At 41.0% G+C, this 25,545-nt stretch overlaps 1 protein-coding gene across 1 annotated transcript; it reads left to right on the top strand.

The window, feature by feature from the left end:
* The first annotated feature begins 8,294 nt into the window (after positions 1 to 8,294).
* Positions 8,295 to 20,224, top strand: EI24 (EI24 autophagy associated transmembrane protein). Its single transcript, XM_081241248.1, has 11 exons — positions 8,295 to 8,465; positions 10,983 to 11,095; positions 14,103 to 14,248; positions 14,840 to 14,900; positions 15,762 to 15,828; positions 16,324 to 16,448; positions 16,766 to 16,885; positions 17,239 to 17,350; positions 18,029 to 18,140; positions 18,689 to 18,763; positions 19,700 to 20,224. The coding sequence occupies exons 2-11, from the start codon at positions 11,054 to 11,056 to the stop codon at positions 19,860 to 19,862; spliced, it is 1,023 nt and encodes a 340-aa protein (XP_081097374.1). The 5' UTR covers positions 8,295 to 8,465; positions 10,983 to 11,053; the 3' UTR covers positions 19,863 to 20,224.
* The last annotated feature ends 5,321 nt before the right edge of the window (positions 20,225 to 25,545 follow it).

Here is a 25,545-nt window from a genome sequence, read left to right as displayed (position 1 = left end):
AGCCTCCCCCTGTCCCCAGCCCCTGGTAGCGACTATTGTGTTTTCTGTCTCTATTCTAGGGACCTCATATAAGTAGAATTATACACTATTTATCCTCTTGTGTTGGCTTCTTTCACTTAGCATAATGTTTTCAAGGTTCATCCATGTGGCATGTGTCAGAATTTCATTCCATAAGCCCCTCAGTTCACTCACATTCAAACCTCAAGTCATAATCTTCAGTGTCCTGCCTTCCACTCTATTTCATCCTCCTCTTGATTTCTGAAACACAAATCTGATCTCATTCCTTCTCTGATTCAAATGTCTTAATGTACAAGTCAGGCTATGGCAATTCTTGGCTGAACCCAGCCTGCAGAAGTATTTGATTTGGGCTTCAGTTTTTCCAACATTTAAAAAATCAGGAGATTTCACATGAAAATCTTGATTTCTGGCCTCGCTTACTGAATTTGATCATCTTGTAACATTTGTTGCATTGCCAAATGGCGACAACTTGAACCTGAGTAACAGCCTCCTCCACCCAGTCCATCCTGCTCAGCCTGTCACAGGGTCTGCAAACATCTGACTTTCAAAGCCATGTCTGAAAGGTCCCTCTGGGTCTACAGAAAGAAGACAAGATTAAACTACCTCCTCAGGCAGCAAGGAGAGGTAAAGGATTAGCTGTCAATTAGTATCAACATGATGCCATCTTCAAAACAGACCTGGACAGAAAAAAGAAACAGGCTGAGAGCCATAGCACATCATTTAGGGAAATTAAAATTATGTACGTATAATAAAACAATTCACATTTTATAAGAACAAATACAAATAAAATGATACATATCAAACATTTTGGAACATTTATGTAGGAAAGGATAGAGAAAGGAAGAGGAGAATCACCCTTATCGCCTTTATTTGTGACAAAGGGGAACATATAAATGAAAACAAATATATGATATCGCTTAAATGTGGAATCTAAAAAAAATGATACAAATGAACTTATGTATAAAACAGAAATAGACCCACAGACGTAGAAAACAAACTTATGGTTACTAAAGGGGGAAGGTGGAGGAGAGATAAATCAGGAGTTTGGGATTAACATATACACAATGCTATATATAAAATAGGTAAACAACAAGAACCTACTATATCACACAGGAAACTATACTCACTATTTTGTAATAACCTATAAAGGAAAGAATCTGAAAAAGTATGTATGCATATAACTGAATCATTTTGCTGTACACCTGAAACTAACACAACATTATAAATCAACTATACTTCAATTACAAACAAACAAACAAACAAAACAAGCAAGGCCATGCCCAGACCAATGATGACACATAAACTAAGTTCAATGAACTCATTCAGCTATAACTGATATCCAAAAAAAATTGTGTGTGTATATATATATTTATATATATATATACACACCTGTGTATCTTAGCATCTGTGTCAGGACTGGGTCTAAGGCAGATGTTTGATAAATTATTTGGTATTGTGACCATCTTGAACCAGAAGTCTCCTCTTCAATTTCAGGAGACAGTATAGAACAATGGTTAAGTGTATAAACTTTGGAGTAACATGGATCTGTGTTTGGACTGGTTCTGCCCCTTATTATCTGCCTGTCCTTGGGCAATTACTTAACCTCTGTAAATCTCAGTTCCTTATCTGTTAGCTGAGGGAGAAACAATTGATAACAACACTTATATAGAGTTGGCTGAGGTTTACATTAAATAATATACAAGTCCAGTTTCTGCCACGTAGGAAGCCCTCAATGAGTAGCAGTTATGATGATCAATAAGTTATTTGAATATTTTAGTTCAAGTGAATAAAGTAAGGCTTCTACTATTTTATTTGCAAATCACTGCCTGATAGGACATTATAATGTATTATTCATAATGCCTTTCAGTGTCTAAAATATATTTTCACTGGTTTATTTGTGCAGGGGATCTTTGCCAACTGAATTTGGGCTCCTTCTAACTATCTATCTACAGACCGTGTGGCCAAGACTCCTAGAATACCTGCTTCCAGCAATGGCAAAAGAGGCAGCTAGCAAAATCTTACTGATGTACAATTTACAGTGCATTTTCTCATTAAATGTATGCATTTAATTGAGGTGTTTAGGCCTTTTACATTTAATGTGATTAGTGATATGACTGGACTTAAATCTAATATCTTGTTGTTTTCTATTTGTCCCATCTGTCTCTCTCCCCTTTTTCTCTTTCTCTTTTTTTTTTTTTTGGATTAACTATATTTTATGATTCTATCTTATTTCCCTTTTTGGCTTATTAACTATAGCTCTTCGATTTGTTATTTTACTGGTTGTTTTAGGGTTTATAGCTTACATCATTAACTGATTACAGTTCAACCTACAAGTAATATTATATTTGTGTATATGATAAGAACCTTAAAACAGTATTCTTTCATTACTCTTTTCCTGGACTTTATACTATTGTTGTCATTCGTTTTTCTTCTACATATGTTATAAACCTCCAATATATTATTATTTTTGCTCTTAACATCCCATTGTTTTTCAGAGATCTAGGAAATAAGAAAAAACTCTTTTATACGCACATATTTACCTTTCTTAGATCTCTTCATTCCTTTGTGTGAACATGGGTTTCCATCTGCTGTGATATTCCTTTTTCCTGAAAAAGTTCCATTAATATTTCCTGTGGGGTCCAGTGGCTAGGACTCTGAGTTTTCACTGCCATAGGCCTGGGTTCCATCCCTGGTCGGGGAACTAAGATCCCACATGCCCAGAGGCCAAAAAACAAAAAACAAAAAATTAAAGTTGCTGCTACATTCTCATATGGCTTTATTTCTGATGAGAAGTTTACCGTCTTTCTTATTTTTGATTCTCCAAACATAATGTTTCTTTTTCATCTCTGACTGGTTTTAAGCAATTTTTATTAAAAAAATTTTTTTAGACCCCATCACGCAGCTTACGGGATATTAGTTCCCTGACCAGGGATCGAACCTGTGCCCTCTGCAGTGGAAGTGTGGAGTCCTATCCACTGCACTGCTAGGGAATTCCCCCTAAGCGATTTGATTATGATGTGTCTTGCTGTACTTTTTTTTAATGTTTCTTCTGATTTAGGTCTTATCTGTGGGTTTATAGTTTTCATCAAATTTGGACACTTTTCAGCCATTATTTCTTCAAAAATTTTTCATCTCAGACACTGTATTTTTAAACCTCTAGAAGTTTGATTTGGACCTTTTTGTATCTTCTTGTGTCAACTTACTCAATTTTTTTCTTTACCTTGTTGAACAGGTAACAGTTACAATAGGTTTTTATGCCTTTATTGACTCATTCCATTCTTTGTGTCATTCATGGATGTTTCTATTGAGCAGTTATTCTCATTATGCATATTTTCCTGCATCTTTGCATGCCTGGTCATTTTTTATTTGAATGTCAAACGCTATGAATGTTTCCTTGCTGGGAGTTGACTATTTTTGGATTAATATACATATTCTTGAGCTTTTTTTTCCTGGGATATAGTTACCTTCCCTGAAACACTTTAGTACTTTCAAGGATGAGGACAGCATTTAAACATTGTCATGGAGGACAAAAAAGGTAGGCTGCTTTGTCAGAGCAGCGTTTAGTAGGAACTAGTTTTTCCCACTACTGAGGCAATATCTTTCCGGGCATTATTATACCCTACGTCCTTTAATTATCATGGGTTTTTCCACTGTGGCTGGTAGCAACACGAAGTATTCCTAGTTCTTTGTGAGGTTCTGGGATTATTTCCTCTAAGCCTTTCAGGTGACTCTTCCTCAAACTTGAGTAGTTTCCTCATATACATGCACTGATCTCTTTCCTGAGTCCAGATTCAATTGCCTACTAAAATATCTCCAGTTGTACATATGGCAGGTAACTGGAACTCAACATATCTAAAACATAATTTATCTTCCTTCATAATTCTACTTCTCGTATAGTTCCAGTTTTAGGGAATGACATTTCTATCCATCAAGTTAGCCAGCCTAGGAATATAAGTGCTAGTCTTGAGCCCTTTTTCTCTCTACCTCCTCACCCAATCACCAGGTCCTTAAGTTCTTCCTTCTTGCTAACTCTCTAAACTGTTTTCTACAGATTCAGGTTTTCATCATTTCTCCCTTGAATAATGGAAACAACCAGCCTCTAGCCTCTACATTCACTACTGCCAATCTCATTCACCTTATATCCATGTGTCTTCTTGCTACAAGAGCGGTCTTTTGTACATACGAATATAATCGTATCATTTTCCTTAAAGTCTCTCAGTAGGTCCTTGCTGCCACCAAGATAGTGTCCAAACTTTATGTGATGACTTAAAGCTATCATTTATCTGCCTATCTCAACTTCCACTAATTTATTCACTTATTCTTTCACAATTTTTTTTTTTTTTTTTTTTTTTTTGCGGTATGTGGGCCTCTCACTGTTGTGGCCTCTCCCATTGCGGAGCACAGGCTCCGGACGCACAGGCCCAGCGGCCATGGCTCACAGGCCCAGCCACTCCGCGGCATGTGGGCTCTTCCCAGACTGGGGCACGAACCCGTTTCCCCTGCATCGGCAGGCGGACTCTCAACCACTGCGCCACCAGGGAAGCCCTCTTTCACAAATTTTTGAGTCCCTATTCCAACACTATACCCTGTGCTAGGCATGGGGATATAAAACAGAAGAAAGCAGTGATGGTCTTCCCCTAGTCTAATGGGGGAGACAGATAATTAAATAAGTGATTACAATTTAGAAGGGTGAATACTTTGATAAGAGAAGTTCAGGGTGTTCCAGGAGCTCAAAGGAGGAGCAGGGAGGTAGTTGGGGAAGATTTCACAGCCGATATGCTGGATGAGGAGGACTCGCCAGGAGAAAGGTGTATGCATGGAGAGGATGGAGGAAGGCAGAGGGAATGCCATATGAAGACTCAGAAGGAAGAGGAAGTTGGTGTATTTTAGGAATGATGACTGAAAGAGTACAGAGAGGCATGTGGTGAAAGAGGTATGCAGACCCAGACACCCACAGCCCTTATAAATCATGATAAAGAGTTTAGACTTTATTCTGTTGGGAATGGGAGCCACTGAAGGCTCTTAGGCAGAAAGAAGAAGAATCAGATTTCGATTTCCTAAAGCTCTATCTGGCTGTTGTGTAGGGAATGGATTAGAGGTAGCTGATTGGAAGCAGGAAGACTTTTCCAATAATTTAGGTGAAAGGTGATGGTGGCAGTCGAGATAAAATCGAGGGGGGTGGATTTGAACACTTTTTTTAGGGGGTAGAATCAAAACGACTTGGTAATTGATTGGATGTGGGAGGTAAAGGAGAGGCAGTCAACTATGACTTCATCATATGAGCAGCCATACTGTCCTTATTTCTGTTCCTGACACATACCAGCATGTTTTTGCCTTAGGGCTGTGTACTTGGTTCCCTCTGCTAACCCCAGACCTTTACAAGGCTGGCTTCTTCTCTGTATGTAAATCTCAACACATTCAAGTCAGCTCCTTCCCTTCAAATAGCCAATGGCAGCCGCCCTGCCAGCCGTTCTCTATGACATTTTCATGCTTGTTTTTAAAAATCACTTACCACTATTACCTTATTTTATTCTGTTCTATCTATTTACTTGAATGTAAACTCCATTAAAGCAGACATCTTGTCTGTCTTGCTTACCACTAAATCCTATTACTTGAAAAGGGTCTGGCAAATAGAGGGCACTCAGTAAATTGGAAGTTTATCTCTTGCCATTTCTCCTCCTATTCTCTTCTGGCCATAATGAACAAATTACAGTGCTCTAAATATGCCGGGTAGCTTTGCTTGTGCTTTTTTCTCTGAGTAGAATTCCTTTCCCACCCTTTCTTCTCTTTGCTAATTCCTCATTGTTCCTCAAGACTTCGTTTTTATCACATTGCATTACCTTGTCTGTTTTCTCACTGAAGAGAAGCAAGTTGAGGGCATTAAGTATTCCAAACGTCTAGCCAAGGTAGGTAGATAAAGAACAGGCACCAGGCGAATGCTTATGTAGATTGCCGGGGAGCTTGTTAGAAATGCAGAGTCTTGGTCCTCACCCCAGATGGACTGAGAATCTGTACCTAGCAAATTTCCAGGTGATTGGTTTTCACATTAAAATTTGAGGAGTACTTCTTTAGTGGTGATAATACAAAGCCTACATTTAACTGGGTGGCCTTGTGATCCATAATGGAAGGCAGGTATGGTAAAGAAAAAGGCATGGTTCTGGGAATCCGCCAAACCTGGTTGGATTTTTTTTTTGATCAGTTACAACACTTAGATGGTTGTTGTGAAATAATAAATAGGAAAGCCCTGGTACATGGTAGATACTTAATAAGCCACAGCATCTCTCTCCCCTGGAAGATTCCAAGGCTAGAAACTAGGATATCTGGCCTCTGGATCTGGTATTGTCACCAATTCACTAAATCAAGGAACCATAGAGTTAGAAGGGATCTTCATATAGGTCCCATTTAGCAGCCTTGTGCTATAGAAACTAAGGCTCATAGCTAGACTGGAGATCAAGTTTTCTGAGTTTCATGCTCTGCCACACAGCTTTCTCACTTGTAAAATTAGGAAAATAATGCCCCTCCTAGTTGTTTCACAGATGGCATCTAATCTTTAATAAGTATGCAAGAGCTCTTTAAAAATGCAACGTATAATTATTATTGTTTTTAAAATCTGGACTGTATTATACGTGTTGGGATTTGTAAGATGTCCTTCCATCAAGCAAGTTAGAGTAGACTCATATCTACTAAATTCTTCCTAAATCCACACTTTAAAATATATATATTTATTTATTTTTGGCTGCATTGGGTTGCCGTGCACAGGCTGCCTAGTTGTGGCAGGGTTCGTTGCGCTGTGGCATGTGAGATCTTAGTTCCCTGAACAGGGACCGAGCCTATGTACCCTGCACTGGAAGGCAAATTCTTAACCACTGGACCACCAGGGAAGTCCCCTAAATTCACACTTTTGAGAAACGATAGAGTTTGGAGGAATTGCTGCTATTGTAATTAATAATTACAATAATCAGTTTATCATTAAACCACTTAGCCTCTTTATAATAAGATATCTAAGCCTCAGCAAACTGCTTATTTTAATCAAAATTCCAAAAGAAATAAAAATCTTTTCTATGTAGTTCCTTATAATAAATAGTTGAAGATATTTACTCATATGGGGCACAAAGGAAGTTTAGGAATGTCTCCTCTTTGTGATGATTTTAATCGTGGAGTAAATCAAGCAATAGATTTATAAGAAAAGGAAACGAGTGGGTATTCATAGATCTGGTCTCAGTGAAAATGAGATTATTGCCAAGGCTAAAATAAATAAGAAAGAGGTCCCCTCTCCAAAGGAGTTTACATATATAAATCCCAGGTTGGACCTTTTATTTCAGGGCTTCTGCTACTCTGAATGCTTAGTTCTCTTCTCCCATCGTGTTCGTTTCGACTTCGTGACCCTCTTCCTGAAAGAGAAGGTAGTTTCCACAGGCTCAGAGTAGGGAACTCGTCTGTTCTGGAATGGGGCTGGAAGTTGGGCAGGGTAGAAGAGGTCAACGACCCCACCCCCCAGCCCACTGAACTAACTAGAGGAGAGTCAGGAGGTCTGGGTAGTTGTTCTGCCACTGACCTTGAGTAAGTCAGTTGATACCTGGGCTCACACTATGTAAGGTTATACTAAAGAGCTTCCAGTTGTAAAAATCTGATTTTATAGGTGGCCTAAGCGGAGCAGCTCTAAGCACACCTAGAGGTGAAGGAAAATAGGAAGTGGAAAAAAGAGGAAAAATGGGGAGTGAGAGATATAAGAGGCTGGGAATAGGGGAGAAAAAGGTTATATGTCAGTCTTGATGGTTCGATGCCAAGAAATTGCCGTCCCTGGGGTAGAGACGGGCTGCTGAGGACAGAGATGAAAACAGTTTCATTTCTATTTACTTGATCGTTTTAATCTCAGACAATACTTTGCTGTCAGAGAACACGCCTAATACAGCCGAATTGCATGGCAGCTTGACCTATTCTTAGACATTTTATCCTTAATCGTTAAGTGACCTTGATTTAAACCCATCATTTCTTAGTACCCTTTGGTTACTGAAGTCTCCAACCAAAGACACCAAGATACTTCTGCATTTTATTGTTCTGCTGTTAGGCTTCATAATAGAAAGACAAGCAACCCTGCAGAAGTAAATGGGAGAGAGCAAAGAACACGACACGGGATCCGGAAGTACGGCATCGCCGGAAGCGGCGCGGGTGGGCCCAGAAGATGGACTGCATTTCCCAGGCTCAGTCGCCACGCGGCCCCGCCCCCTCCGCCCAGGCGGCTGGACTCTGCGCCCGCCCGACTTCCCAGCGGCCCCGTGCGGCCCGGGCATGCCCAGTGTGGGCGCAGCGGCCCCGGCCCTGGGAGCGCCCTGGCGGGAGCGGGTAGCCGGGCGCGGAGGGGTGCGGAGGGGCGTGGAGGAGCCGAGCGGGCCAGCTGTGGGCCAGGGGCCGGGCCGGAGCCGGAGCCGCGGGGGCAAAGCTGCCGGGTAGGTGCAGTTCTGCCGAGCCAGGCCCTGGCGCCGCGCAGCCTGCGTGCGCGGCAGGGGCCCCGGTGGCTGGGGCGGCGAGGGCGTGTGAGGGCAGCAGGGCCCGAGCGCGGGGTTGGGAGGTGCGGGCGGGGGCTGCGCGCGGGGACGCCTGGCGGGAAGGTGCTGCGGCGGCGGGGCAGGGCCGGGGCGCGGGGCGCGGGACGCAGCCCGCAGTCGCGGGCGAGCCTCTGCCCAGGTGCGGCGCGGCTGTCTTTAGCTCCCCGCGTGACGGGATGTGAGCGTGCCCCGCGCCTCGTGCACGGCTGTGGTTGCGGAGGGAGACCAGCTTCCAGTCGGGTTTGCCAAGGAGCTGGGGGGAAACGGGTCCGAAGGGACCTGTGGGCTCTGAGCATCCGGGGAGCCCGGTGGGATGTGAGGATGCTTACCTTTAGTGAAACTGGAGTGGCATGTGACAGCCTCCTGCTTTCCGGACTTGGGTTTCTGGGTTTAGTGACTTAGAAATGAAAGTACAGGACCGTGCCTCAGTAGATGCTTAATAAGTTCTCATGACTGTTTAGGAACTTAATGGCCAGTTGTATTTACAGGCTTACGAGACATTTTGTCCATGGGGTGCTCTGGTTAAACAAAAATCCTCATCGCAAAGCTTGAGTAAAAAGCCCCGACTGAGGGTTCAGACACCGGGGTTTTGAAGTTCGCTGTAGCCTTCACGTGCTGTAATCTTGGGCAAGCCATTTAACTTCGGAGATTCAGTTCCTCCGTCTGTGAAATGCTGTGAACCAGATGCATCTCACTTACGTCCACCACAGTTGGAGGGTTCCCTCCGTGTTATACAGTCTCTGGTCTCAAATCGTGGCAGGTTGCTTTTCTCCATGCCTGAGCTTTTCGTCAAACCGGATCATATTTCTGGATATTCCGGATAATTCAAATAGGATTTGCATATAAAATTGAAGTGACTTGTCCTTCACAGGCCACTGTTGGTCAGTAGGTAACCTGCCACTTGGTACTTGCAGAAGCCAGTTGTTAATGGCCATGGTTCAGGTAACACAGCTCCTCTCCTTGGATTAGGACCCGCATGCTTCCAGCTGTGTCAGCACCTTGTGAGAAACCCAGACTAAGTAATCGGCTTCCTTAAACTCCCAGACTAGCTCATTCTGTAGTGGGATTATGTTTATGTAGAAGTGAAGTTTTTATTTTCATGTTACTGCACTTTGTACTCAAAACCTATGAAACATTTTAATACTCTTAATTCATAGATAAGGAAGTAGATGGTTAAAAGTGAATCTATGATAACCTTTAGAAACTAGTGTCTTACGTATCATCATTGAGCATTAACTATTCACCTGTCATTGAGTATCCTATCACTCAGGTGTTTTTTGTTTGTTTTTAAGTGGGAGCATTAACAAAAGTTTCTTACCCTAGAAACTTCTCTACCTGAATTGAGTGCATCTGTGTAGGATTTGACCCAAGGAGAAGATGGTACATACAGTGTTGTGCAAGTTGCCTTCCCTCTGCTGTATTCCCTGCTCTTCCTGTTCTGGGTAGCAGTAGTCCAGTTGGGTCAATAAGGTACAGTTTGGTGAAGTGGTCATTAGGGAAAGTGTACTTATGTTTTGAAATTCGAGGTGTATAGAAGCTGCCTGTGAGATTGTCATTCTGGTCTATCTCTTAAATTAAGAATACCCTAGATGGGTTTAGTCAGGTTTGAGAATTTTAAAATCCCAAGTCCTTAATTAACTTTTTGAAAATGGGTTTTCCATTCACCTTAGACATTACGTGGGAGCGTAGTATTTTAAAAATACTTATACACGTGAACTTTCAAGTTATTATTTTATGAAGCTAGATTTCTCATGCACCTAAGAAATAAATGAAATGGGAAAGCTGTAGTGTGTTAAAGAATGTTTATACACTTGGACTTAACCTTTTTTTGGCCTAGTTTAAAATTCATTGTTTCCTGCATGCTTGTTAAAATTGTACATATATGTATACATTTAAAGTTGGAAAACAGGGAAGGCATATTTGGGGGTCTTGGTGGGAAATTTCACATCATACTTTGAACTTATCTGTGTGCTGGAGGGCCCTGTGTATGAAGTGCGTATTTAGTAATTTTTGTTAGAACTTTCATTTTGCTCCTGTATTTGTATTCAAGTAACATCAAGCACAAATATTGCTTAGGAGGATATTGAAGTGTAATTATCACCCATCTCATGATGTCAAATCTCAAAAGTACTTGGGACGTGTAGGAGGGATAGTTAGAGACATCAAGGCCCAGAGAAGAGATTACTAGTCCATGTAAAAGTGAAAGGGTGGTAAGTGATTTAAACATTGATTGATTTCAGGTTTTTCAGTAGTTACAGGTATAACCTCACTTAGTTAACTGTGCTAGTATCTACCTAAGTGCTAGAATCTACTGCAATCCTATTAGAGAAGTATGTGGAAAACGTCATCATGTAGAAATGTACATGAAGTAACCTAAAGATAAATATTTTTCCCCGCTTATGCTCCCTCTGTTTCCAGGTGCTTCATGATGAGACATTTGGGGACACTTCTCTCTCCTTTGTGTAGTTGATAGTTGGGGCGGTGAAGAGATGGCTGACAGTGTCAAAACCTTTCTGCAGGACCTTGCCAGGGTGAGTACATCAAGCCATCTTTTGACCCTTTTGCTGCAGGAACTGACTAGAAAAGAAAATCCTTTAGGTATTTTTGAAATTTTTATTATATTTGTTGGATTCTTCACCTACCAGTTTTCATTCTAATCCACACTACTCGAGGGAGAGGGATTATCCTGCATCTCGCAAAAGCTTGGGAGAACTGTCTAGTGAGTGTCTGTAGTATTGAAACCCTGTTCAGCTTGGCCCCGGACCCTCTTTTTTTTTTTTTTGATAAACTTTATTTATCAATATATATATATTTTTGGCCATGCCGCATGGCTTGTGGGATCTAGTTCCCCGACCAGGGATTGAACCCGGCCCTTGGCAGTGAGAGCGTGGAGTCCTAACCACTGCACTGCCAGGGAATTCCCTAAACTTTATTTTGGAATAATTTTAGAGTTGCAGGGCTGTACAGAGAACTCCCCTATATCCTTCACCAGGTTCTCCTAATGTTAACATCGTATGTAATATTGTTGAAGACCAAGCAGTGAACATTGGTACAGTGCTATTACCTAAACTACTTTGTCCGGATCTACATTATAGGACCTGTCTTATTCTCCCATTCTACAAGGCGGAGATGATGATGTTCTAGAAAAATGTCCTATAGAGATCTGTTTAGGATGTAGTCACGCACATGATCAGTAGCCTAACATTCCATTATAGTGGCTGTCTGAGGTCTAATGCCCTAGTTGTAGCCCCTGTAGCTCTATTCCCAGGAGCAGGAGAGAGGCCAGTTCTGAAGGGGAGTGGGAGTGTTTAAAAGTTTATTATCTTTGAATCAAAGAGGGGAATTGAAGGACTATCTTAGAAGGGCCAAGCAGGATTCATGTGATCTTCTTTTAATACCTCACATCCTTTTGTGCGATAAAATTCCAACCCTGGATCAGTTATACAACGTGAACTTTGTGTGTCTGTCTGCCCCACTAGACTGTAAGTATCTCAGAGGTGGGCATGCTGTCAACATCCTAGCACATACTAGGCCCTAAGCCATTTGAACTTGACTATCTTAATTTTAAACTGTTTGTAGAAGATTTAGAAGTTAAAAAGCAAAACGAGATTAAACATTACTCATAGATAAAAGACCAGGTGCATGCTGCCCATTTATGCGCCTCTCGGCAGGTACTTCATAAACTTGTCCATTTCTCTGTATCCTGACACTTTTCTCTAAAACTTGTTTTTGCTCATAACAATAGGTGAAAATGCCATTCTTAAATCCAGGTTGGCCATTGCTTCCAGAATGCCTTTTTCTGCTGTTGCTTTTTTTTTTTTTTTTGGCTGCATGGCATGTGGGACCTTAGTTCCCTGACCAGGGATCGAACCCGCGCCCCCTGCATTGGAAGTGCGGAGTCTTAACCACTGGACCACCGGGGAAGTCCCCTTTTTTCTGCTTCTTGATGAAGTTGAATACCCTAGTCCTTCCCACTCTACTTTGGACATAAATCTGTTGTGGTACTTACTAAACTATAAATTTTTATTTCTTTATTTTTTTCTTTTGGTTTACTTGTGTACTTTTCCTGCTGAGTTATAAGCTTCCTGAGCATTTCCACATGTTGTCCAGCTCATTGAAGATGCTCAATATGGGAGTGGGTGGATGAATGAGTGCAGTCCTTTGAACTGGGTAATAGGCAGTTCTGATGTTTGTAGTAATAACAGTAACCTTTCTGCCATTGGGGCTCTTCCAGTCATTGGCAAGTGCCCCCATCAGTGACTTATAGACTTAACAACCCTCTTCCTCAGCATCCACTGTTTAAAGACATTCTCCTCCAGCTACACTACAATGTTGTTTCTGTCTTATGTGGCGTGCTCTTATCCTACGGCTTTTCACACTTTTACAGTGATTATTTCTTTGTGTCTTCCATTAGCCTTGGTCCAGCCCTGCTCTTTTCTTGAGACCAGTGTTTAATCTACCCTAGTATTGCTAGTTTAGTACAGGATGTAGATCATACTTGTAGACATTAGATTGATATTGGAAGAGTAGAGAGGAGGGCAATAACTTGGCTTTATAGTATCGGTAAGTGTTAGAGGGAGTAGAAAACCACTATTTTGCAACCATGTTATTCAAGATTGGTTTGGGCAAGAATTGTTAATTGATGCTAAATCTAGGGGAGAGGACTTGATGAGCAGGATATTTGCCTGGTCTCAGAAATGTCTGCCCACAGATTACTTATTAGTTGCAAGGAGAAAAATTTGCAGCCATACAGTGGAGCTGGATAACACCTTGACTGAATATGTAAAATTGACATCACCAGCAAGGTGAGACAGACATCACATGCCTCTGGATGTAATACCTGGAAGGGCACACCATCACTTATGTGATATTCCTGCCAAAAATATGTAACCTGGGACCTAATCATGAGAACACAAACCTAAATTGAGGGCATCCCGTAAAATAACTGACCTGTATACTTCATAAAGGAAGACACGCTAAGGAGCTGTTCCTGATTAAAGGAGACTCAAGAGATATGAGAGCTAAATGCAACATGTGATTCTGAACTGATGTCTGATACTTGAGGGGTAAAAATGCTATAGAGGGCATTACTGAGACAAATGGGGAAATTGGAATATGGACTGTAGATTAAACTATTTCAATATTTAATTTCTTTAATAGATAACTATATATATTTCCTAAGAACAATATTGTTCTTAAGAAATATACACTGGACAATTAAAAGTAAAGAGACATGACACAGCAACCTACTCAAATGATCTAAAAAAATGTGTATATATATATAAACAAGAATAAATAACAATGTGGCAAAATAGCTGGTGAATCCTGAGAAAGGGTATTAGGGAGTTCTCCGTTCTTGTAGCTCTTCTGTAAATTGGGAATTATTTCAAAATAGAAAAATATCAAGGGTCCCCTAAGCTTTGTAGCAAACTAAGTACCATGATTTCCACTGTTATTTCATCACTTTCCTGTATATAACTTTGGAAAGTCTTCTGATCCAAAATCTTCCCTCTTTAAAAATAATACTCTTGTGTATAGGGAATCAAAGACTCCATCTGGGGAATTTGTACCATCTCAAAGCTAGATGCTCGAATTCAACAAAAGAGAGAGGAGCAGCGTCGAAGAAGGGCAAGCAGTGTCCTGGCTCAGAGGAGAGCCCAGAGTATAGAGAGGAAGCAAGAGAGGTAAGGAGTGGAGGCTGATGTCAGAAAACATCTGGATTCCCTTCTGTGGGCACTTTAGGAAGTGATTAAACTTAGTATAGAATTCAGACACTACATAGTGACTTGGAGTTTCAATACCCCATTATTTGTCTTCTGTACTTTCTCCCCCAAAAAAGTTACAGGTGATTTCCCCCCACTCCCCTCACATTGAATTAAACTGGTGTCTAGCAGTAATCCTTGTTCAAAATGTCGTGGTGTTTAAAAGAAATCAGGATGGTGAATAGAAAACCATAAAAAAATTACTTGGATTGGTGGACACTTCTAGGAGTGCCTGTGTGGATTTTGATAGAAGAACCTCAGACATCCTCTACTAGTCTCCAGTCTTGGATTTTAGAAAAGATAGATTTTTGTGTGTTTGTTTTTTTAAGAAAAACTGCTTCTCTTGAAATATTTTTAGCCTTTTCTTATTGACATTAGGAGAGAACATTGGGAGAACAATAGGTGCTGGAAAAATAATATGCCAACAAAAGATATTAAAAAGGAGAGCTACTGAATGACACTATGGAAATAGCCTGTATGCCTTTTAAGCTAAATACATGTGGTCTTTTCCAGTGAACCACGTATTGTTAGTAGAATTTTTCAGTGCTGCGCTTGGAATGGTGGAGTATTCTGGGTAAGTTCTTTTTTGTCAAATTCCAGGTGCCTTATAAGCATCTTTATTCAGATTATTTTGGTGTTTATGGTTCTCAACTGTCTTCTTGAAACTGAGACAGGTAGCTTTCACCTGCTAATACATGCTTAAGGCCATGACTGAGGATTCTGTGCACCTTCACTCATTTTATTCCCACTCAGAGAAAACTTGTATGTAAATGTCAGGAATAGATAGCCCTGAATATACACTTTTTTCTTAAATGACTTATTCACAAGTTTTAATGTTAATAGGTAACAATTTCTTGTGACATTGTCTGGACATTTTGGTTAAGAGCAACTGTGGGGGCTCAGAGGGGAAAGAGATGGGTATGGGCAAGGTTCTCCCTTTGTCTGGTCATAGCAATGTCCTCGAATTGATTACTATTGAAACTCATACCAGAAGGTTGCCTACAGCTGACTGAGAACCAACACAGGCTTAAGTGAAATTTGAGTACTTTGAGGAACAAATAGTTAAGTATTTTCTTGGACTGGAAATTCAGTATAATTCAACTTGTTAATCTAAACATTTCACAGATGTTTTTAGGTGTTAGCTTTAATTAATAAAATATGACTGTGTACTTAGTATATGCCTGTAGTTTGGCATGACTACTAATTGAAATGTTCTTCTAGTCCCCCAGAAGTTTTACTGTTTTCATAGGCAGTGTCAGGTTTGTACTCCTCAGCTGGAGAATTGGGAAATACAACTGAGTCCAATTTTGGTGCCACTTCAGGGCTCCTAATTTGTAAAAGGCACTTTACATCTGGAAAATAATTACACTGAAACTTGGAACTCCTGTTTTAAAGAAGGGCTTTTAATGTTTACCTTATTTCCTCTCTCCTTTAGTTCAGTCTCCTTTTGTTTTATCGAGTGTTTATTCCCGTGCTTCAGTCAGTAACGGCCCAAATTATTGGTAAGTATGTCCATTGCCGAGGTGGGAGGTGTTTCCCTGTGTCTCCCTCAGTCTGTTGAATACTTCCTCTGTACCTGCAGCTTTAGATGTTTTTAACTCAAATCTCTCAACAACCCTTTGGGTATTGTTACAGATAGCATTTTATAGATGAGGAAATGGAAATTGGCTACCCAGGTTAAACCATTAGTAAGTGGCATAGCTGGGATTTGAACCGGGGTGGTTTCCTGCATACAGTGTACTGCTGCTCACTGATGTATCCGTCACCACCCGGTAAGCAGGTTTGTCTCAAGGTAGGCAGCACATCTCCGTGGCTACTCTGAATTGGAGTTGTGGCCAGAATTTGGTGTGTCTGTGAAGAATAAGACTCTCTGAAATAGGTGCAGTGATGCGCTGGCAGGAAACAGAGATGTATGTGTGTGGAGTAGGGGTTGCATATTTGGTCTTCTGGTTTTCCATTTCTCCAGTTAAACTAATAAGCCTTTCCGCCTTCCTTAGGTGATCCGTCACTACATGGGGATGTTTGGTCGTGGCTCGAGTTTTTCCTCACGTCAATTTTCAGTGCTCTTTGGGTGCTCCCCCTGTTTGTGCTTAGCAAAGTTGTGAATGCAATTTGGTTTCAGGTAGGTCCACGGCAGAATGGAGTCTGGGTTTTATGGCATAATGGATCGCCAGATGGCAGGTTTCAGCCTGCGAAGTTAGTGGCCTTGTAGGGAGCGATTTCACCGCCTTAACTTTTCTTGGTCAAGCAGCCAGTGGGTGATCTCTGTGCTCTTGTAAAATGGAATTATCCTCTCAGGTCTCCAGAGCATCTCATGGCCAGATATCCAGGGGCTTTTCTCCCCTGGCAGGTCTCATGGCAGATCAGTCGCCTTAGCTTTGGGGCTGGATATTGAGGCCATTTAATTAATGTTTTGGTGAGCTCCTTTCTCTCTTACAGGATATAGCTGACCTGGCCTTCGAGGTATCAGGGAGGAAGCCTCACCCATTCCCTAGTGTCAGCAAAATAATTGCTGACATGCTCTTCAACCTTTTGCTGCAGGCTCTTTTCCTCCTCCAGGTGAGACTGGCCTTCTGGGCACATGGAGCAGATTAAGAAAAGGAGATTCACTAGAGGGAGCTTCACAGAGATAGGGTGTCACATTTATACTCAACAGATATGTTTATGGGAGGCAATGATTTGTAAATCATTTTTTCACAGAAACTAGAGACTTAAAATCATAAAATGGTAAAGAAACATGAATTTGCCTGCTCCCCCCTGCCACCCTGAGCATTCTTCACTCTCCTGCTATTTAGAAACTTGAGAAGCACCTATCAGGCTATCTAGGTAGAGAGTGATGACTCAGAGTGGCAGGTGAACAGTGTCAGGTCTCTGAAGGTTTGGAATTAAGATTTTCCATACTTGTTCTTCAGGGGATGTTTGTGAGTCTCTTTCCCATCCATCTTGTTGGTCAGCTGGTTAGTCTCCTGCATATGTCTCTTCTCTACTCACTATACTGCTTCGAATATCGTTGGTTCAATAAAGGTAAGCCTGTCTAAAGAAACTCAACTTGGAGGCCCAATTTGGAAATGGTGCTGCTAAGTAGACTTCTTAAATTCTTCAATACTTAGGCCCTTGGCAAACCGTCTTTGGAATGAAGCAGCCTTTTTGGCAAGAGGGGACTTACATTTGGCTCGGGGGGTTAACCCTTAACTTTGTTGCTGGGGAATGTAGCAGTGTAGCATCCTCCTTATGGAGCTTAATGCCACGTAGCTCTGACAGCCATAAGGTGGCATAAATGAGCACAAATTATTTTGAATTAGAGAAATCAATTTGACGTTGGTGCATACAGATTATTTTGGGGGGATATTTTGAAAGTCCTTGGCATATTTGGGTGTGGTTGGTTGAAAGGGGTTAATTGATTCCTAGAGGATAGCTGCCTTGTTTTGATTCTTGCTTTGTTCAAGACTAATACTGACAAAGGGTTCTGGTGTTGTAATTCAGAATTCACTTAGCCTGCCAGCTTTGAAACTGTGATTGTTCAATTGTAAAAGCTTCGCATAGAAGCTTTATCAGATTTGGACAATTCTTTTATATGCTTCAGTTGTATTCTAAATGGCAGGTCTGTACCTACAACTCAAACCTCAAATAAACTGTCTACCATATTTAGTCATTTGACTAAAAGGAAATATGCAGCCTAATTGTATTGGCTCCTTGTTTTAGGAATTGAAATGCACCAACGATTGTCAAACATAGAAAGGAATTGGCCTTACTACTTTGGATTTGGTCTGCCCTTGGCTTTCCTCACAGCAATGCAGTCCTCCTACATTGTCAGGTAATTTGACTGTAGGGACTTGAAGGGGACTGGTAAAAGTACTCCGTGTAGGGAACACCTTCTGTATGCCTGGTTCTGTGCTAGGCATTCCGCATTCTTGCTTGGCCATCAGGAGGTCTGTAGGATTTTTTCTCCCTGACAGATAGTCATAGACATTTGTCAGTTAGCATTTTTTTTTTTTTTTTTGCCCCATTTTGCGGCATACTTAGTTCCCCAACCAGGGATCGAACCCGTGCCCCCAGCAGTGGAAGCATGGAGTCCTAACCACTGGACCGCCAGGGAATTCTCAGCATTAAAATATAGTCTGCATGATCACATATGCCATATTCTTTCTTCTGTTTTGCTTCCTGGAACAATGTTAAACATAGCCAGCGCTTAGAAAAATCCTTTTTTTTTTTTTTTAAAAGATGTGTTTGATACATGAAGGGTCCATCAAGCCATGATATTTAGCACTGGAGGCAAAGAACTTTGGGCTTCTAATGTCTTCAAAGTCATGGATGTTTTGAAGGTGACTAATTATTTCTTTTCTTTTTTTTTTTTTAAAACAGTGGCTGCCTATTCTCTATCCTCTTTCCTTTATTCATTATCAGCGCCAATGAAGCAAAGACCCCTGGCAAAGCATAGTAAGTATTAGCCAGTATTAGCTAAAATGTGTTAAGTTTTTTTGGTCTAAAGTGTTGGGGCCATAACACTGCAATTATGTGAATGAGACATTTTTGTTAAGGTTTTTAAAAAATAACCTTACATTGCAGGAAACTATTAATATACAGTTCAATGAGAGAAACACTTCTGGGATGTATCCCAAAATTTTCCCCATGCATATGTGCACATATGTGTTTCAGAAATTGCTGCTATTATACATATTCTTAAAATGTAACAGTTCACCGAATAAGGAACTTACACCTGTAGTTGAGCTCATTTTGTAAGAATGGCCAACTTTTTAAAAATAGTGGGCCATGTGTCTGGCTACAGGAGTTTATTGATAATGACAGTAAAACAAAGTATTTTAAAATGAATCTTCAGTAACACTAGCACTCTGAAAGTTTTATCACTTCAGAGAAAAGCCTAATCTTTTGATCAATTTTGGTTAAGTCATTGAGGATACACTTATCAGAAATTTCCAATCTGCTTTGGGTTCTTGCATGTTCTTGCTATCCAGTAAATGCTAAGTGTGTATCTTAACGTAACTAACATTCTCTTGAAGCTCTCCTGAAAATGAAATACACATAGCATATGATATCTTCAGACATAGCTTGAAGCTTGTACCCTAGAAAGGTACTTCTTGAATCAAAATTAATCTAAAATAGAACTTTACTTCCTCTAAGCCCCGACACTGCAAATGGTGACACTACTGCACTCCTGACAGGACCCAGTGCATTCTTTAGTTGCTGCCTGTTTAATCTGTGTGCTAACCTCTGTACTTGCTTGATCAAATTTCTGGTGTCTTGTTTTCCCCTGTATCATTTTAAATTGAAAGTAGTCAAGTAAGTTGTCAAATAATTAAAACAATTTTGCTCAACTGGGGGCGTCTAACAGGTTGGGTCTCTTTTGCCTTTTAGCCTTTTCCAATTGCGCCTCTTCTCCTTGGTGGTTTTCTTAAGCAACAGACTCTTCCACAAGACGGTCTACCTGCAGTCTGCCCTGAGTAGTTCAACTTCTGCAGAGAAGTTCCCCTCACCACACCCATCTCCTGCCAAACTGAAGGCTGCTGAGGGCCACTGAGTCGCCTGCCACCCAGAGGGGATGGGTGGGATTGGAAGGATGCCGCGTCAGCTCTTTTTCTTGTTCACCTCCCTGACCAGGGAAGGCAGGACCCACTCTGCCAAGGGCCCTGTGCATATTCCCTTCTCTCTGAGGAATCGGATTTTTGTCTCTGGTGCACGTAAGGCAGAATCGTCCTGACACCAGTATGGATTTTAAACACCGGTGAGTCTGAAAGGACCACAGGTTTTTCTGCAGCTCTTTTCTAGCATTTGCCAGCCCCCGTGCCTGGACTGAGTTGAATACTTTTTCTCCCTGTGCCATTTATCCTCCCACCTCCCCTTCCTGCCTTCCACCGCCCTTGGATGAATGGATTTTTGTAATTCTAGTTGTTGTATTTTGTGGACCTGTTGTTTTGGTTTTTCTGTGAAGCACATATATTGGACGTGGGAAGTAAAGGAGACTCTGCTGCTCCTGGTCACTCCCGTTATAGCCATCACTGTCTTGTTTCTTGTAACTCAGGCTAGATTTGGTCTCTTGCTCCACTGCAGGAAAAACAAGCCTGAAGAGATGGGACAGGAGGAAAGACCTCACAGCCAGATCTGCTGGGTTTTGAGGAGTGGTTTTCTTTCTTCCCCTTGAAGGGGAAAAAGCTTTTTTCACTGGTACATTTAAAGCTCCCCCAGCTATAGGGAGGTACCAATTTTGGACAAGTGCCACTGCAACACAGAATGCTCAGAGAACCTGAACTTTTAAACTCTGGAGGTCTGAACTTTATTGTTGGCCACTGCTGGGTCTGTCTGGTATTTCAAAGGAATATTGGGTGCTGCAAATAGGAACTGAAGGGGTAAACTTATTAAACCCATTAAACCTGTGATTGGTTGGTGTTTTCCTGTCATTTTAAAGAGACTAAATATGGGGGGAGGGGCAGGTGTCAAAGCACTTGCACAGTTTTAAGACGTCACAAACGTGAGCTTGTTTCCCACAACTGTGTAATGGTTGAAATTTACAAGTCGTCATTTCAAGAAACGTATGCATGGAACCCAGGACTTTGTCTTGGATAATTTGGGAGATTAGTTCTGAAAAATGTTCCCTGAAGAAGTTTGGGTTATGTGATTGTAATCATGTTAACATCTTGTGAAAGAATTTGGGATTGAGTTTTAAAGTCTATATGTGCATCTGTCCTGTGTACTCATGAAGGAAGAGAGGGCCTTCTAGACTTCAAGAATTGAACATTCGCATTAGGGAACAGATTAGACATTTGGTTAACAGAAACCTTTACTATGTACAGGACAAAATTAGGATTTAAAAATCATTGCCAGCAGATGTGAACCAAGTTTGAATACAGAAGGTTTTAAAATAGTGGGTATTTTGGAAGTAGGTGTTTCCAGCTCGTGAACAAAAAATTGTAAAAGACAGTTTAAGATTTATTTTCAATACCCCTCTGGTCATTTGACAGTAGTATTGCAGAGAACTACTTTCAGGTTGCCGAGGGGGTGGTTGAAGAAGACCTCAGTATTTTATCAGCTTGCACCTGATCAGCGACTACCTTACTTAAGATTGGTTGTTGTAGTTTTTAAAATGAGATTAAAATGGCCACATCTTTGCTGCCTGAAATTTGTATTTGTGTCAGCTAAGCTGGTCTTAGAAGGGTGAGGGAAGTTGAGTCGAGGAAGGCAAGTGATATTATCCAGCACTGTGCCTGGCTATAGAAAATGCTTTAAGTCACTGGACGTGAGGAATCGGTAAAGTTTTATTAGTGTAACTGAGAGGCCAGGCCTCTACAAAGGCTAGATTACCAAACGTCTATTGTTGTAGGTATTCCTAATTTCATGAGATGTACACAAAAGCAGTGTAAACTTCTCTTGCCTTTTCACTAGCATATGGGCAGTGAGGGCAGCGATTAGGAAATTGGGATCAAAGGGAGAGTAGGCTCTGTTTTTGCCAAGTTCAGAATGGCAGTTTAAGGCGGATTAATAGTAACTGAAAATAAGGGAGGGCACATCACTACAGACGAAAGTGAGAGCTTGAGTTTCAATCATACAGCCAGGAGGATCTAAGGAATCATGTTCACAAATCTCTCTTCAGGGACAGACATCACAGCTTGGACAGGTATGTGTGTTGAAAACACGACCCTTTTATCCTATCTAGAGCTGAGTTGTCCATTATAGTAACTCTACAAAGTAAGTGCTTTCTAGACCTGAGTATGTTAAGTCTGTTGGAAACTTTTAAATGGACAAATTCATGCACTGACTTGTTCATTGCTCTGCCCTTGGTAAGGGGCCAAGAGAAAATTTAAGAGAAATTGTGACAAACTGGAATAAACCCAGAAGAGGGCAACTAATGGTTAGGGGTTTGTGAACCACCTTAAAGGATAACATCTGTGGGAATAAAAGGGCAACTATAGTTGTTCACTGTTCATTTTCCACCCACTTACTTTCTGATTATAGAAGTAGTACATTTGTTCAGCTTCTGTGCTCCGTGGTTACCTCTGTGGAGGTTGCTCTGGTAGACGTTACTGGTTCTTCAGTAGTGATGGAAGGCTGTTCAGCAGTCATCTCACCACCCCACGTCTTTGCCCCCACCCTAACATCCCTCCTGTGCTATCGTTCAACCCACAGAAGCTATAAGGAAGCTGACTCCAGGTCAGTGTAAGTTCGGTCTTTTTAACAATGAGAGCCGTACATTCAGTGAGATATTTTGGATAAACCTAAAGCGAGTCCACAGAACCAGTAAAGGATCAAGTGAGGGGAACAGATGACTTAATTATGTAACAGTCATTTGAGCACCTTCTCTGTCAGGCTCTGCAAGGCACTGGGGATTCAAGGGTGAACCAGAAAGATGATTGCTGTCTTCTTGGACCTAACAATACGGTGTAGGAGACTGAGAAATGATCAAATTCTTAAGAACTGTGTGTTCAAATAACTATTATTTTCCATAGGTCTCAAAGTTGGATAAAACATTGGAATTCAGAGAATCTTTGAGTAGGATAAGAGATTATGCCATGTGTTCAGGCTTCCATCCTTGGACTCATTCTCTGATTTCGAGTTTCAGTGTTGTACCTTCAGACCTGAGTAACCATTTGATAATTTAGATAAGTAGTTCTTAACCATGGGTTAACAGCAGCATCGTTTCAGGAGCTTTTCTAAGATACACAGTAACCCCACCTGGACCTGGAGGAAATTTAAGTAATTCTAGAAATAAAAGTTAACAAATTCTAATAACTACTTTCATAGAAACTTGGTAAACTATTGCATCCATAAAGTAAGAACAGATTGTGAAAAGGGGACAGAATAGGAAGGTTCTTGGAAATCAAAACAGTTGTGGAAATAAAACGAGATGGCTTATAGAAGTGATGCCGAGGATGCTAAATTAGAGAACTACAACGTAAAACTGAGGAAATTTCTCAGAACAAAGAGCAAAAAGATTGACACGGAAAAAGTTAAGAATCGTGGAGGTATCCAAGAATCAGATCTGACATTTGTTTCAGAAAATGAGAACAGAAGCATGGAGACAATAAAATCAGGAAATTTTCGGGACTTATGATGAAAATTGGACTTTTCATATAGATGGTTTTCACTGCCAAGTGAAAAGCAATGAAAGGAAAAAAAAAACCCCAAAACCAGATGGGATCTCTATGGAGAAACACCAGGAAAATAGGTTACCTCCAAGAGACTGACTCACATTGCTATTAGACTTCTCAAGAACAACTCTGAGTAATAGAAGATAAAATTGTAATGCCTTGAAAGTATGCTTTTATGTGTGCTTGTCTGTATATGGGATGGGTGGGTCCCAATTTCGTTCTTAGAACTCTAAACCTAGCTATGCTATCAAGGACAAAATAAAGGCATTGTTTGCTTTCCATTCAGCTTTTCTGAAAAAGTTACTTGAAGAATCTATCGAAGTGAAAATTCCAAGAAATAGATGACTAATTAAAACAAACACCCAACCAAACAACATGAAACAGTGGAATCAGAGTCATGAAACAGTGGAATCAGAGTCATGAAACAGTGGAATCAGTGCACTGAGAAGAAGTCTTGGTAATACAGCTATACAGCATACTTGGAAAGGTGGGTTCTGGGGAGAACATCTTCAAGAAGAAAACGTACTGTTACTCTGGTCTGCCCCAGGTGAGATGAAGACGTGTTTCTTTCGATCAATAATATAAAAGAGGTAAGTAGACACTTCAGGAAAGACCAAAAGCTCCACAGGAATGACAACTCCTACAAAGCAAGCTAAAAATAGCATTATTTTAAGCAACTGATAGGACTGTAAAAAGTTTTTCGGAACCAAATCAAAACTTTTGGTCCAATAAGTCAGGAGGGAGAGAGATTAACTGATATCCTGAATGTTCGTGTATAATCTCTGGGTTTATAATAACTATAATTTCCCCCATGATTTTGCCATCCTGACTTTTACTTATAGATAAGCCTTTCCCTATCAATTGATTAATATTAGAGAATCATCCTAAAAATAGCATTAGATTTTTTAGAAATTGTTATTGGAGTACAGTTGATTCTTGACTTAGATTTTGAACTTCGTTCTTTAGCAGTATATTTTGACTTCTGAAAAAGTTGACTTAATTGTACCACCTGGAGAGTTAAACATATCCCTTTAAGAAACAGGTTTAATAATTAAAAAAAACAAAAAACGAGAACCTCGATATCTTAAATGTTCTTGAAACTTTTTTATGTAAAGGAATCTTTCTAATTTTAATTCCTTTTTTTTAAAAGAAAAACTCGTTTTGAAGAAGCATTTGCTTGAAGTTCTGCAGTTCCTTCAGGTTCAGCTTCAGTTTCCTTCTGTTAATTACACTGAACACATTATAAATACAAAACGAAAAAGCAGATCTATTGACTCATCCTGGGGTGAACCTGGTCCTGTAAAATTTGAAAACTACACGTGATTTTGAAGTACTGATTTAATATGCTTTCAGTAAGTTTGGTCGGTTGCATTCAACAGTAGAGTAACCGCGAAGAGAAAGGAGTGCCACTGGCACTAAATTTGAACAGTTGCCGGATGCTCCCATTTTTGTCGGTGTGGCTGTTGCTCACTGAGATGTGTAGGGAGTGGGAGTGCGTGTCCGAGAGGTGATGGAATTGGCTGCTGAAACTTCGCCCCCTTCCGTGCCTTCAAGCAACGTTTCTTGTGTGTGTGAGGAGAGAAGGGGAAGAGAGGCAGTTAGGGCAGCTTTCACTGGCAGGTTACTTACAAAGGGGTGAGCAAAGCACCGCCAGGCTGCAAGCTGGTTCCAGGAAGAAGCCTGTCTACGCTTTGGGAGGACCGCCTCTGCGACCGTGGGGGACTCAGCCCGCGGCGTAGATTCTTCCCACCGAACCCCGACGACCCCTTTAGCCCTAGGCATGCTCATTCACGAGGTCAGGGGCTTAAGGGAAATAAATGCCTCGTGACATTTGCAAGGCTCTCGTCCATCGCAGTTTACCGGAGCAAAGTCAAACATAGCTCTTGAGCGAACTGTCAGACAAGATCTTGCACAAGATGTAGCGGTCTGGACCGGGAAGCGATTGAGGTTTCATTGAGAATAGGTAGAAAATTCTTCCCACCTCTCCTTTAACCTTATATTAGGCAACATCAATTTCTACCTTTAAAGAAACGAAACTCTCAGAAACGGAGGCGAGCGACCTCAGCACAGCTTTTCGGGATTTGTAGTTTCTGCCCATTCCTTCGCGTAGTTTCCGCTTCC

The sequence above is a fragment of the Mesoplodon bidens genome, assembly GCF_964165515.1.
Source record: "Mesoplodon bidens genome assembly, chromosome: 7".
NCBI classification, from domain to species: Eukaryota; Metazoa; Chordata; class Mammalia; order Artiodactyla; family Ziphiidae; genus Mesoplodon; species Mesoplodon bidens.
The sequence above is the reverse complement of the archived record's forward strand: the minus strand, read 5'-3'. Positions and strand labels throughout refer to the sequence as shown.

What these genes read in the sequence shown, in the direction of transcription:
- EI24 (XM_081241248.1), top strand. Translation starts at nt 11,054, where the DNA reads ATGGCTGACAGTGTCAAAACCTTTCTGCAGGACCTTGCCAGG. An exon ending in ATAGAGAGGAAGCAAGAGAG is followed by an intron (nt 14,249 to 14,839) that starts GTAAGGAGTGGA and finishes GGTCTTTTCCAG; the next exon opens with TGAACCACGTATTGTTAGTA. An exon ending in AGTAACGGCCCAAATTATTG is followed by an intron (nt 15,829 to 16,323) that starts GTAAGTATGTCC and finishes CGCCTTCCTTAG; the next exon opens with GTGATCCGTCACTACATGGG.